This window comes from Periplaneta americana, chromosome 4 (genome assembly GCF_040183065.1).
Source record: "Periplaneta americana isolate PAMFEO1 chromosome 4, P.americana_PAMFEO1_priV1, whole genome shotgun sequence".
NCBI lineage: Eukaryota > Metazoa > Arthropoda > Insecta > Blattodea > Blattidae > Periplaneta > Periplaneta americana.
This window is the reverse complement of record NC_091120.1, coordinates 14,157,704-14,173,889: the sequence shown is the minus strand read 5'-3', so window position 1 is coordinate 14,173,889 and position 16,186 is coordinate 14,157,704. Positions and strand designations below refer to the sequence as shown.

Below are 16,186 nucleotides of genomic sequence, written 5' to 3'. Positions count from 1 at the left end.
CTTATCGGCTGTCCACGACTGCTTATTCAATATATTCGCAGCTACCCTCCATATCTGGAGGCCGTCTCCTCTATCCGCAACCTGAGGACGTGCCATGCCGTGATAGTATGAATACTATGGAATGTTAATAAATACAATACAATAAATACTAGGCTTTTCAGGAATTTCCTCTAATGCCAAGTGCATAAGTAACCTTCACCATAATAAATAATAATAATAATAATAATAATAATAATAAATTCTCTTTTCCTCTCTTGGTCACTCACACACACATTCACCTCACTTCCCACGTTAGAGGAACAACTCTAGTACAAAAGTTGTAATTATATAAAAAATCTGAATACTTTTACTTACTTGGTAAGAGTGAAATAAAATCTCTCTGAAGCATAGGTTTGAGGTAAGAGTTGATGTGACCATGTTGGTAATGACACATCCGTGACAAGAGATGTTCTACGAACTCCACTTGGTCTTGTTCGCTCCATTTCTCAAAATATTTCAAACATGTCTCTCGTTCTGTGACATATTGTGGTGAAGGTTCTTTCTTCCTCGCAGGATCATAAAGGATTGTCATCGGGTACTGCAACAGAGAAATAAGATATTGAACAAATGCAGTGGTATTTGCTATGGAATGTATACATGTACCATATAGTAATGTTTCTTATTTATCCACAGTGCATCAGACAGAGTGAAGTTTGACATTTGACCTGTTATAAATTAAGTCTCCCCTAATATTTAAAAATTAACTTTTTAGTGCATATTTAGATCCTTAGAAAATGAGACCCCAGATTGTTCAGTAAGACGATGGATTGACACTATTGTGGAGGGGACAGGAATGGTTTTAGTCCGTGACGAAACAAAAAAAAGTTGAAGTTTCACTTTCACTGCTCAGGTCAGCGGAACCAAGTACAGTATTAATAAGAAGTATCCATATTTTCGTACAAAACAATATTTTGTTAGTTAGTAAGAGTCTTAATTTGCGTGTTAACTCGTCCTTAACTGAATGATTAGTGTGCACTGTCTTCCTTACACAAGTGGTCCAAGTTCATATCCTGGCAATTCCGAGCTGAATTTGTATTGAAAAAAACCCGTGGGGGCAAGTTCTAGGAATGCTTCTGCTGCTCTTGTCACTTCATCACCATAATCCACAGCCACGTAGGTCGGTCAGATGAGTGAGTCACGCTGGCGTGATGGCAGTAAAAACAAAACATACAATGATTTGTTGCAACGAACAACGGTAAATGAAGTCATACTTGCTACTATTGTGTCATCTGTTTTCTGTTTACTGTCAAATAAAACAGAAAATGGAGGTCAACGCTCTTGTAGTAGTAGTAGTAGTAGTAGTAGTAGTAGTAGTAATAATAATAATAATAATAATAATAATAATAATAATAATAATCCAATGTGCGTGTAGTTTTACATTGTGAAATCTATGTAATACTCGAAATCTGCACAGAAATAGTAGTTTGTCCTCTGTAAGCGATGCTTCAGAGGGAAGTCAGAAATTATAGTGTCAACCCAACCTTCACCATTTGCATTTAGTGAAAAGTTGAAAAAACGGAGAATGCCAGGAAAATATGGATCGATAAAAACTCTTAATATTAATATGCACTTAACGTTAAAGAAAAGTTCGATGGCATTAGCCTGACGTCGTTCCGGTGATTTTGGAAGTGAAAATCGTTGAATTTATAAAGGTTTTATTTATTTATTTATTTATTTTTAAGATGCAGTTGATCGTATATGCAAGGTGTATAAGTGGTATACGAAGGGAATTTACCTCAACGCTAGTTTAGCCAAAATGTTCACCTAATATAACTAATATGAGAAAGTAGATAAATTCTTGTTTACGGTAAAGACGAAATGGTAATTAAAGGTTAGGACATAGTGTTTATTTAATTGTATGTATGGTATAGGAGTAGTGAAGGATATAACTATATCACAAGGATTAGAGAAGAGATTAGAAATATTCTGAAACATTTTATATTCATTTATTCATTCATAGCGTTCTGCCCAACAGCAGGTCTTTCACTGCAAACCCAGCATTCTCCAATCTGTTCCTATTTTCTACCTTCTTCTTTGTCTCCTCATATGATCCATATATCTTCATGTCGTCTATCATCTGATATCTTCTTCTGCACCGAATTCTTCTCCTGTTCACCATTCCTTTCAGTGCATCCTTCAGAAGGCAGTTTCTTCTCGACCAGTGGCCCAACGAATTCCTTTTTCTCTTCTGACCAGTTTCTTAGATCCTATTATTGTTCTTGTCAAGATGTTCATTAGTTTGTTCGGAAAAGGATGATTTGCACAGAGCAGAAGAATGCAATATGACAGAATCGACGGGAGCAGCCGAAAGGAAATAGACTTGCACAAGGAATGTAATTGTCAGTATCAAGACAGACTTGTAGAAACGAAAATATAACAGATACGGTATGTCTTGAATGAACTGATGTTGACGACATAATAATAATAATAATAATAATAATAATAATAATAATAATAATAATAATATTATTATTATTATTATTATTGTGAAAAGCTGAAAACGTGGAAGACACGAGACAGGCAATGTCCAGTCGAGTGGTAAGGAAACTTTACTGCAGCTAAGTACACACGAAGAAAATACATTTCTAGTTGCAGTACAATTCATTTGAAAGGTTATCAACAGAGGTTATGCCAGCATTAACCCGGTAATGTTAAGACCGGCGATGTGTGCAAAACGTGGCACAAATCTAGATTCCACCAACCGCAGTTTCCATGAACGGTCATCGGCCCTCCGTCCTGGCCTAATGATCAGCATACGAAAGATTAATATCACATCTATTTTTATATGGAAATGAGACGTGCATTTAATCAACATGTGTTATACACGTCTTAAAACAGCTGTACTGTGCGAGTATACGTGTTTGTGAATTACAATAAATGTATCACAATGCCAGAATAATTTTTTTAGTTGTTTATTTAACGACGCGGCATCAACTACTGGGTTATTTAGCGTCTATGGGATTGGTGATACCGATGAGCCAACAGTCTTTGAGCAATAGTGCTTATTACCCTAGATCATATATGTAACAGATATGTCGAGCTTATAGGCTTTGAGGTTAACAACTTTTGTCAGGTTTACTACGCTGCCATCTAGTTGTTACATAAAGAGTCACGTCATAATTCCCATTTGAACAGGGGCGGCCCGTCCTTATGTCTACAGCACAATGATCATTTTTGCTCAAATAATGTATTTGCAATACCACCATAGTATCTGATCTGCCATTTGACAATTTTCCGTGGTTATGTTCATGACGCGTTATAGAGTGTTTAGTCTTCGCTCTTAGCTCTTTGGTGCCTCAGGGGGTTCGTTGTGCTACTCAAAACTCTACATGAGAATGTAGACAATTAATGCGCATGTGCGAAGCTGAAATCACTGCCCTGATTGGCTATTTTTACGCGGGGAAGTGCTGTAGTCAGCTTCAGCACAACACAGCTTGGAGATTGCAAAAGTAAAGCGTAACGAAAGAATGCTTGTTTGTGGAAGAACTCGGAACTATTTACAATGTAGGCCTATTTGGTAATTCAAGTGTCCGACTGCTGCTGCCGTCTACCTGGTTTTTGAGGTTCCTCCTGAATCAGTCAGCAAGCGACGGAGAATGGAATCCCAGAAAACTGAAGCCAAGGAAGTATGTGACCGTATAATTCAGAAAACTACTCACCGTTTCCAGTCTTTAAGCTATCTAGATGCAACAAAATTGTTAAACAGCAAATTTTCTGGCAATTTTTGGATAGCCTAATTTTCCTGAACGCGAACTTGAAGTTGCTGTCAACAGCTATACTGTACTGAACAAAAGAGTGTTAAAGACACAACTTTGAGTTCTATACGGAACACCTGCCTTCCGGAATATAGATAGAGCTGTTCAATTGTTACGATACATAGCCTCCAACAATTCACAGGATCCATTCTGTGAAGTAACACTGTCAATAGAAAAGAGTATGATATCCAAGTTGAAGGGTTTAACACCAGGGTAATTGACAGGTTCTGCAGTAGGAAGGAACGTCGTATGGATTTCATATTTCGTCACTAGGAGATTCTCAAATTAAGATAAATACATATAAGTGTATACAGTAGGCCAATATAGAAATTGTAGCACACTCATTATTTTGACCACCAGCCGCTACTGCATTTGAATTGCATTAGCGACTGTGTTGCCATCTCGTGTTCGTTTACGGCGGACGGGTGGCGATCCTGGCGGTTGTTCTCTTCAAAGTGCTGCCGATTTTAACGTAGCGAGGAGTTATCTGTTACATATATGATCTAGGATATTACTGTGGAATCCCGGCCACTAAGTAACTCAACTAAGTGCGCTCCTTGTATAATGGCAGTTGACTTAATATAAAATGTCAACATACATGTCGAACTTGGAGTCAGGCCACAAAGAGAAAAATCACTGGAGGAGATGGATTCGATCCGGTGCTGTGGATTGAACTTCGGCATAGCTCAATGGTTAGGGCGCTTGGTACGTAGAACCAAGGACCCGGGTTCGATCCCCGGCGCCGGAGCGAATTTTTCTCGTCTAATATTAATTGTTACCGTAACAGACGTATTCTGTAGGACTAAAAGATTAATCTTTACATAGATTTATTTAAGTTAACCAAAACCATTCTCCTTTCTCTTAAATTTTCTAATGAGTACATTAACAAAATTTGTCTAATGGTATTGAGAGATTCATTATCCATTTTACACAATCACACGTAATATTATTTACTTCATTTCAATTATTCTTCATTTTAATGTCCACACCTGTGGAGTAACGGTTAGCGCGTCTAGCCGCGAAACCAGGTGACCCGGGTTCGATTACCGGTAGGGGCAAGTTACCTGGTTGAGGTTTTTTTCCGGGGGTTTCCCTCAACCCGATATGAGCAAACGCTGGGTAACTTTCGGTGTTGGACTAATTTCAGTAGATTTACTGGCATGTAAAAGAACTCCTGCGGGAGAAAGTTCCGGCACAGCGGTGACGCTGATACAACCTCTGGAGTTGAGAGCGTCATTAAATAAACCATATTTTTCATTAATTAATGAATCATTTATTCATTCACCCAGAGCTAAGGCCAACAGATCTTCTCTTCCCCTGACAAGCAAACATTCTCATGGGGGAAAGTAAAAAAGTATTTTTTTCTTTCACCATGTTAATGTCAAAACAAGCTCTTACACAAATTTTGGCCACTCGAGTGCAGTTGTGAGGCCTCCCCTGAAAGTAAGTTTCCCTGAGACTGTTTACAGAAAGAAAACACAATTTCATGAAGACTTATTGGAACAGATACAGCAATTGTTCAGCTATTTTTCAACATATTCCCCACCGGAATTGAGACATTTGTCATACCGTGGGATCGACAGAAAGGTGCAGACGGCTGTCACACACTGGTTCCAATCCCAGGCGGCAGACTTCTACGACGCAGGGATACAAATTATCACCTTTATCTCATTAAGACGCTAAATAACCTAAGATGTTGATAAAGCGTCGTAAAATAACCTACTAAAAAATTCATTGTACTTTCATCTCAAGTTTCTCCGAAATCAAAACTTACCGGTACTTACTTACTTACAAATGGCTTTTAAGGAACCCGAAGGTTCATTGCCGCCCTCACATAAGCCCGCCATCGGTCCCTATCCTCTGCAAGATTAATTCAGTCTCTATCATCATATCCCACCTCCCTCAAATCCATTTTAATATTATCCTCCCATCTACGTCTCGGCCTCCCCAAAGGTATTTTTCCCTCCGGTCTCCCAACTAACACTCTATATGCATTTCTGGATTCGCCCATACGTGCTACATGCCCTGCCCATCTCAAACGTCTGGATTTAATGTTCCTAATTATGTCAGGTGAAGAATACAATGCGTGCAGTTCTGCGTTGTGTAACTTTCTCCATTCTCCTGTAAATTCATCCCGCTTAGCCCTAAATATTTTCCTAAGCACCTTATTCTCAAACACCCTTAACCTATGTTCCTCTCTCAGAGTGAGAGTCCAAGTTTCACAACCATACAGAACAACCGGTAATATAACTGTTTTATAAATTCTAACTTTCACATTTTTTGACAGCAGACTAGAAGATAAAAGCTTCTCAACCGAATAATAACAGGCATTTCCCATATTTATTCTGCGTTTAATTTCCTCCCGAGTGTCATTTATATTTGTTACTGTTGCTCCAAGATATTTAAATTTTTCCACCCCTTCGAAGGATAAATTTCCAATTTTTATATTTCCATTTGTACAATATTCTCGTCACGAGACATAATAATATATTTTGTCTTTTCGGGATTTACTTCCAAACCGATCGCTTTACTTGCTTCCAGTAAAATTCCCGTGTTTTCTCTAATCGTTTGTGGATTTTCTCCTAACATATTCACGTCATTCGCATAGACAAGAAGCTGATGTAACCCGTTCAATTCCAAACCCTGTCTGTTATCTTGGACTTTCCTAATGGCATATTCTAGAGCGAAGTTAAAAAGTAAAGGTGATAGTGCATCTCCCTGTTTTAGCCCGCAGTGAATTGGAAAAGCATCAGATAGAAACTGACCTATACGGATTCTCCGAAATCATATTGTATTTAATTTTTAAGTTAGTCTCTGCTTTGTATTCTGTATCCTATTGGTCAGCCGTAGATGTCTGCCACATATCCCAAATTATGGAATTAGTAGTAGTAGCGGTGGGGAAGCAGAGACCGAACGTCTGTTCCCTTAAGGTTTAAGTGCTTTCTGGTAACGTGGCCAAAGAGCCCTGCTACTTGTGAAAATCTAACTTTTGTTCAACATTTTAACGAGCAACGGACTTAATCCTGTCACTGATTATGAATATTTTTGTACTATCATCATAATTCTCGTTTCAGACAATCATACGGGAAGAAGGGGGAGGACTAGGAAGTAATAACTGACGATCAAAAACATACATTTCAACTGTACTAAAATGCTCGTTAAAAATAAATGAACATTATTTTTTTTCATATGTCGCATTCTGACCGATCTGCTCTGATGCTTAGGACATGCTCCAATGCACGCCGACAAGGGGACATCGTACGTGTAAGTACTATGTCTGTGGAAACGACAGTCATTTCTTTAATGGGTACATGACACGAAATTGTTTTGTTTACCTAAACATGATCTTGCTTTCACTTAAAAATACGGAGAAGAACCATCATCACTTCTTCCTCATTCCGAAGTTACGTCCTGTGAAAATCAAACACAAATGAACACCTATGTCATGAACTACTTTCCTCAGATGTATCTCATGTTCTCTCCACTCAAATTTCTATTAAAAATTTATACATAATTCAAATACTGTCTGTAAGGTAAGATGTATGTGCAGATACACGCGCGCGCACATAGGGTGTTTCAAAAATGAATAATAATAATAATAATAATAATAATAATAATAATAATAATAATAATAATTATTATTATTATTATTTATACTGGCAGAGTTAAGGCCATAGGGCCTTCTCTTACACTCTACCAGGTCACAAAGTATACAAGCAGTTAAAATTTAACAAAAAGTTAAAGAACAGAATACTAACATATTACAAAAAAAATAATAATAGCATAATAAAATCGACACTAAACAACATGAAAATAATACAATAGAAAAAAAAAGAAAGTAAAATACATTGGAATATAATGAAAGCAACTCATTTAGTACAAATGGTTAATATGGAAAAACGTAAGGAAGAATATATCAAAATGGAATGTAATAAAATAATAACAAAAAAGAAAAGAAATACGAAAATTAAATAAAATTTATGATAAAAAGGCTATGATAATAAATTCATCGGCTGATAAAGAGAACAAAATGGGGAAAGGAAGGAAAAAGAAATATATAGCATATATTTTTACAAAACTATGGCAGAGAAAAGGGCTTATAACTGAAAGGAATCTAATTCAAAAAGTGCGATTTTAATTTATTTTTAAAACTAGACAATGTCCGACAGTCTCTGACATGTTGTAGTAGAGAGTTCCAGAGATGAGCTGCAGAGACGGTGAAAGATGAAGAGTAGAAGGATGTTCTGTGTTTAGGAATGAAGAGTGTGATATGGTGTTGTGAGCGAGTATCTATTTCGTGATACGAGGACAAATGTTGAAAACGAGAAGCTAAGTAGCTAGGGTTAGAGGTTTGAAGAATATTGAAGAGTAAAGTGAGAGAGTGAATAGTTCTTCGCTCCTTGAGACGGACCCAGGACAGCATATTTAGTGAAGGTGTGATACGGTCAGATCTACGGACGTTGCAAATAAATCGAACGCATCCATTATGAACACGCTGTAGTCTGTCAGTCTCATGTTAAGGTCAGTGTAGAGAGTGCCACAGTAATCAAAATGAGGCATCAAGAGCGACTGCACTAAATTCTTCTTGAGAAGCAACGGAAGGAAATTTCGAATTCTTTTTAGTGTGTGAATTTTCATAAAAATTATTTTACATATGTGTGCGATTTGAGTATTCCAACTTAAGTTTTTGTCCATATAAATTCCTAGAATGACAAGTTTAAGAATAGAAATTGCACATTAATGTAAGTAAAAATTTCTCAGTCAACATAAGTCCACAAATGAGCCATTTTCAAGATAGTGCAATAGAGTTATCGTGCAAAGATCCGCCCCGTAGGCCTATACTATGACAGAAGCTCCTTATGTCCTCTGAAGCGTTCATGTACTTCAACCTTGGAAGCTGACGGTAGTACATAGTTTAGAATTAGTACAAAGAAACCTATTTCAGTTTCACTAAAACTGACGATATCATTATAATAGAATATTATGACTGAAATACAAGAGCAACTGGTCAGAACGCCCAAATGTTGACGAAAGAAAATTCTATTAAGAAAACACAATGACTCAACGCATTTTTGTTGCGTTCTTATATTAACAATTGTTCTGCAAAAGTTTATCTTAAGAGAAAGCTCGACATTCCTGATCAACATAGTGTTATTCGCGACTATTTATAACATAAGTGAGATCGAACGCATACCTTCAGAACTGAAATAAACGAATATCCATTGTTTCAAGTTAAAGTGAAATCTGACCAGTGGCACAAGTTCTAATTGTAAGCCTCATAGCACAGAAATACGCGATGTGCTGAAGACAGAAAAATGTGGTCAGACTGACGCTATTCGCAATTTATAAAAATTGGAAAGACCAAATGCCATCAGAGCATTTACAGAAAATCGCAATATACTTTGAAAGACTAACAGAAATTACAATATTAGAGAACTGAAAATTTCGAAGAAAATTGTGATATACTTTGAAAGACTAACAGAAATTACAATATTAGAGAACTGAAAATTTCGAAGAAAATTGTGATATACTTTGAAAGACCAACAGAAATTACAATATTAGAGAACTGAAAATTTCGAAGAAAATTGTGATATACTTTGAAAGACTAACAGAAATTACAATATTAGAGAACTGAAAATTTCGAAGAAAATTGTGATATACTTTGAAAGACTAACAGAAATTACAATATTAGAGAACTGAAAATTTCGAAGAAAATTGTGATATACTTTGAAAGACTAACAGAAATTACAATATTAGAGAACTGAAAATTTCGAAAAAATTGTGATATACTTTGAAAGACTAACAGAAATTACAATATTAGAGAACTGAAAATTTCGAAGAAAATTGTGATATACTTTGAAAGACTAACAGAAATTACAATATTAGAGAACTGAAAATTTCGAAGAAAATTGTGATATACTTTGAAAGACTAACAGAAATTACAATATTAGAGAACTGAAAATATTCAATCTAAATGCTGACGCAATAACACAGATTGAAGGAATATACATATACAAATAAATAGGCTATACACATCCAAACTCAACGAAAACCTGTTAGAGGAAGAAATGCAGGCAATCTTGGAAAATACGAAACTTCATTAAGTGGTGCGAGATTTTTGGATGTTTGCACAGTGATGTAGATATAGAAACATCCAACATTTCGGAGCTTAGTGACGACTATCATAGGAGAAGGAACGAAGGAGGAATCTTATCTGATAAATCCGTTCCTTACGACTGGATCCAAAGGGTAGGTTTCCCCTTTCCTTGCCTTATCTGATGATACAGTTGATCGGTATCTATCTCCATATCACAGTCATGAAACGGGGGGGGGGGACTTTCCGTTTTCGGTAATATTTTTTGCTTTTATGCAGCAGTTAGTCTGACATCGTGAAGATGTAAGGTAACATTTATTATTTTTAATTAGGTTTTTCATTTGTTAAATTTTATTTCTGCATGTTGTTAGGCATCGTTAGAACTTTCGAAAGAGTATTTGTTCGTTAGTGTACATTGAGTGGTTCACGAGATATTAAATGTTTTAGGTGATGCGAGTGTGAAAATCATAGGTGATTTTGACATGGCCCCCATCTCGACAGTTTTCAAGATTTTTCTACGATTTTTGTTTTCCTTACTTTCAAACGATGTATCGTTCACTTCTCTAGTCGAAGTTGGTGCGAAGCACTGTGAACAAACGTAGGTAACGCGCAAGTCTGACACCGCGAACACCGAGGTCACCCCCATCCCCCATGTGTTCCGAAATGTAAGAAGTTTTACGTCGAAAGAAAATCTGATGGTACCACACTGAACACCGTGGCAAACTTAAACCATATAAATCTATTAGAACAAACCCAATTTGTTTTAAACTTGTTGTTCTTGATACTGCTGTTGACAACAATGGTAACTACGTAAATACCGCGATTGACTGCCAATACTACCAGGATTGGAGAAAACACACCAACTATAACATAGCCTATTGTGCTATTTGGAAGTGTAAATATTGTAAAATAAAATCAAATTCCCCGGATCTCCTGTTGAGACAATACACAACACAGGTGACGATGATGATGATGATCTCACATAGTGAAAATAACTACTTACTTAATTACTTACTTACTTACAAATGGCTTTTAAGGAACCCGAAGGTTCATTGCCGCCCTCACATAAGCCCGCCAGAGGTCCCTATCCTGTGCAAGATTAATCCAGTCTCTATCATCATAGCCCACCTCCCTCAAATCCATTTTAATATTATCCTCCATCTACGTCTCGGCCTCTCTAAAGGTCTTTTTCCCTCCGGTCTCCCAACTAACACTCTATATGCATTTCTGGATTCGCCCATACGTGCTACATGCCCTGCCCATCTCAAACGTCTGGATATTATACTTAATTACAGAATTTGAAATTTCATCAGACATAAACGTTATAAGAAAGGAGGCTGAAAAGACCTTAAAATAACTTACAAATATACAGTGCGTTTCAAAAGTCACGCATATTTTCTGCTACAGCTAAATGGGAATGTTTTTCGAAAAACGCTCGGACACGTCAAACAGTATATTTTAAAAGACACGTTTTCACAAAAACAAACCATTCTTGATATCATGTTGTGCGAGTAGCGTCAAACATTTTTCAATGACACCCTGTATTTTTCAAACGCAAACTTACTAGGCACTTGGTCAGTAATTGAGACTCGTTCAGACATGGTTTATTGTAAATAGTTCCCTTAATCTATCACAAAATATTTCAATATCCGGTAATTTCATCACTATAGAATTTTGTTATTGTAAGTTTAATTTGTAATTCAGTAAAGACAAAAATAATCTTTGTTCTTAACTTTCCACACCTATGGAGTAACGGTCAGCGCGTCTGGCCGCGAAACCAGGTGGCCCGGGTTCGAATCCCGGTCGGGGCAAGTTACCTGGTTGAGGTTTTTCCGGGGTTTTCCCTCATCCCAATACGAGCAAATGCTGGGTAACTTTCGGTGCTGGACTCCGGATTCATTTCACCGGCATTATCACCTTCATTTCATTCAGACACTAAATAACCTAGATGTTGATACAGCGTCGTAAAATAACAAAAAAAAATAAATAAAAAATAAAATAAATGTTCTTAACTTCTATGATAAAATGTCTAGCTTTCATTAATCAGATAATATTGTCGTACTTTAATTTTTATTGTAATTGTAATTGTAAATTTAATATTAATTGTAATTTTATTGTTCATATTATAGTTGTAATCCCCTGGTAGAGGGGCAGAGAAGGCCTGACGGCCTTATCTCTACCAGGTTAAATAAATAAATAAATAAATACTACCAAATACTACTACTAAATACTGTATTTTTTTGTATACCATCTGAAATATTTTATTATTCTCCATGGTTACACAAGCTATCAATTATTTTATACACAAACGTTGCTACGATAACAAAATAAATGTGTTACAGAAGCAAATGTTCAATTAATTAAACGTTCAAAATGTTGTCCATTTACAATCTGGCAATGTGAAAGACACACAACAAATTCCTGTTTAATATTTTCAATGACTGCTGGTTGTATTTCTCTACATTCCACTCGTATTCTTCTGTCAACCCATCAATATCAGCAGTGACTCCTGATCTACTGGCTCGTATGTGGCAAGAAATTGATTATAGGTTGGATGTCTGCCATATCACAAACTGTAGTCACATCGAACCAAAGTAACTCCTTGATACAAACTTGATGTGTTGTCCTTTAAAATAACACCTTAACCATTTCTATAGGATATGTGAATAAATTTCTAAGATTATCAAATTGTAAAGTCCTTTTTGAAACAACCTGTACTTCACTGGCATATTCAGCTGTGCCAAGAAATGTCAAGAAACAGCTCGAGGATAATGCGACCAACAACAAAGAATGAAAAGTTCTAGGATACTGCTGACTCTAAAGGCTGATTCACAATAAACCGGAAACGAGAATCGGAACGAAAACGAAAACGGTAAAATTGTTAAAATTTGTGCATTTAAATGTGAGCATTCACAATTAACGAAAACTTGCCGGAGCCCAGGATCGGGAACGGAGAGTTGGCCAAGTTTCAACTTTGGCGTTCACGTTTCCGATCACAGCCCACTAGATTCATTCTATTGCCATCTAAAAACTATTTTGTCGTATATTTTGTAGCAAGAAGACCGTGACATAACCTATGCATTATTTTGTTCTGTGCTGTGCATCATGGAGCAAGTTTTATTTGATGACATTCTAATATTGAGTGTTGAGGAAAATCCTCACGTTTACGATAAGCGGCGCGCCTCGTATAAAGATGAGAAAATGAAGGAGAATACGTGGCTTTCAATAGCTGCGTCTTTGAACACCGATCGGAAGCGAATCATATTTTATTACTGTATTGGTTGTATTACACACTACATATTCACATTTCAATTCAATAACTACTCTTATGTTCATTTTTGTTCTATTACAAATGTTTCTTCTCTAATTATTTTACGTTATGGTAGACTTAAAATAGGTTGTGATAATAAAGATGCATGGACATATTTATAGTACCGTACCTAATGAAATGTTTCTGTTGAAATTTCGAAGTTGGTTAACCTGTGTTTATGTTGGCTGTCTTGTACTCATGAGAGAACGCCATTGGTCAATTATACACAAATAACACCAGAATGCGAAATAACGAGTTTACATATCGTTAATGATATGCATATCGATATGCATAGTCGGCTACGTTCTCGGTTTATTGTGAATCAAAAATTTTCATATTCACGTCCTCTGCTTCTCGTTCCCGGTTTATTGTGAACCAGCCTTTACAGAATAATTTTTCACATTTCTTCTACACAATTCTGATATAATTGTTTAAATTACTTTTACTTTACAATCGTATTAAGTAGCCTAACACTATTGCTTTCACGTATTCTGTTGCATTTTTATTACAGCACAAAATTTGTTTTATAAAGAAAAATTCTGACTCACTGGAAGGAATGGTGAACGGGAGAAGAGTTCGGAACAGAAAAAGATATCAGATGATAGACGACATTAAGATATATGGATCATATGGGGAGACAAAGTGGAAAGCAGAAAATAGAAAAGATTGGAGAATGCTTTGTTTGCAATGAAAAACCTGCCCTTGGGCGGAACACTATGAATGAATGAATAAATGAACCTAATTCAATTATTGCAACAGTTTCGCGTCTATCAGAGTCAGCCATTACGCGGCAACTTCTCCGACAGTTGAGTAGTGCTAATAAGCTACAAGATATACTGCAGGGGTAAAATAAAAAATTGGTTTCGTACAGTTTTTCTTTTTAGATCATACGACGTGACTATGTGAAATAAAAATACTAGCAAAACTAAACAGCATGGTAGCTTCATATTACAAGATACAGAGTTCAATCCTCCATGACTCACAGTGTGAAGTTATTCTATTTGTTTTTTAGTCATTTGTGGATGGGGAATTGTGCTCGGGTTTCCCAGTGTTTTGCAACAGAGCAATACCGGGTTCTCTCCAATTTCGTTCTCATTAACAATTTCATGACGCTTAACATCAGGCTAAAAAAAAGTTGAATTACAAAAACAAAAAAAACATACACACAAAAGTTTGCACTAACATTTACATACAGTATATCTGTCCTACGTGCGTGTGGACACAAAATATCTCAGAGCCTGGCCTACGTCACAGAGATAGGAGGACGAGTTAAGGAGAAACAAATGATGCTTTAGTGCGGATTGTTAAGCGTGTATGTTAAAACTAAAAACATCGACTTTCTCATCGTTCTATATGTTAGTCCTTTATTACAGGGAAGTAATTGAGTCTGGCAATGACAGTGAGCGTATATTTTTAATTTCAGTTGAAGGATTTTCTTTCATACAGGTAACGTCCCTTCCTCCTGCAAGTCGCTTCTATAAATCGAAAGTTCGTTATCATTGAGAAAAATCTAAGTGAAGATTTTCATTACATACGAAAACCTAGAGAAGGTACATGATTTCTGAAATAATGCATATACTGTACATATAAATGAAAAAGCGTATTGAGAATATAAATACATTTTACATTATTGCATGCCTGTCTCATCCATTTATGTTAGCAATTTTAATTACGAACAGAAACTTGGATTAAATTTTATGATGTCATGTCTGTTCCAGTCTACTACAATGATATAAAAAAGTGTAATAAAAGAAATAAAAAAAACTTTAAGCAAATGAAATGAAGTTTTTAAGGGGAAGACATAGGTTCCAACCTGTCTTCGGACAGTTGATTAAACGAGTGAAATTTCTACCTTTTCTGGTCAAAAATCACGTTTTCATTCTACTGCAAAAATAAATTTACAGATCCTAACCTATGTATCATCAAAGTTTCAGGACCTTACCGCAATTGAAACTCTCAGTAATGATGTCATATTTAAATGGCTGCGTTCTTTTAAATACTTCGTTATATACCTACTTTGAAAGTTATTTTTCGACACTTCCATTTGTAGCACATTTCTATGTACTGTATGTTCAAAATCTGAACGGTTCCAGAATTTCAAAGGCAACAAACTGATTTTTTTTTTTTTGCATGCTCTATGAAGTACGATTAATTTAATACAGTATCGGATTCTTCTTAAGATTTTAATTTCTTAAATAAAAATATCTATATAATGGACAGAAAAAACCTGAAAATCATGTCCTGAGCATATGAATAGTCTATATATGTTTCTTTTATCTCAGGACACATTAAAAATATGAATACTCAGTGTTTTCCTAAATATATCAGATGTAGTACATTCAAATTTGTGATCATACATTTAAATTTTGTGAGAGGACATAGATTTTGAGATGTTAAAAACATGACGTATTTTGTAAAAAAAAAAAAAAATGCAGAATTAAAAACGTACTTGAGTGACATGAATAAAATTTTGTAGCGTGTAAAACATATCGATGGCTAAGAAGTGATACCTCATATCTGTAAATTTGCAGGTCAAAAAAAAGTTTTTAAAAATTAATTTTTCTCATAACAGACAAGCTTTTTATATATATTTCCGCTTTGCAAGATCTTCTACTTGAAGACAAAATATTAGTTAACTTTTCAATTTTGTAAAAAATAAATAAATAAATAAATAAATAAATAATAATAACAAAGTAACAAATATAAATGACACTCGAGAGGAAATTAAACGCAAAATAAATATGGGAAATAGCTGCTATTAGTCGGTTGAGAAGCTTTTGTCATCCAGTCTGCTCTCAAAAACAATAAAGTTAGAATTTATAAAACAGTTATATTACCGGTTGTTCTGTATGGTTGTGAAACTTGGACTCTCATTTTGAGAGAGGAACAGAGGTTAAAGGTGTTTGAGAATAAGGTGCTTAGGAAAATATTTGGGGATAAGAGGCACGAAGTTACAGGAGAATGGAGAAAGTTACACAACACAGAACT

At 35.7% G+C, this 16,186-nt stretch overlaps 1 protein-coding gene across 4 annotated transcripts in view; it reads right to left on the bottom strand.

Moving 5' to 3' along the window:
- Positions 1-16,186, bottom strand: part of slmb (beta-transducin repeat containing E3 ubiquitin protein ligase slmb) — a 203,026-nt gene that overhangs the window by 58,601 nt on the left and 128,239 nt on the right. For 3 of the 4 annotated variants that reach the window (XM_069822840.1, XM_069822842.1, XM_069822841.1), the window contains exon 2: positions 355-577. In XM_069822840.1, coding sequence (XP_069678941.1) covers positions 355-577 — 223 coding nt within the window. Of the gene's footprint in view, positions 1-354; positions 578-1,027; positions 1,049-16,186 lie in introns of those variants that run through there. The other variant, XM_069822843.1, reaches the window with a different exon arrangement.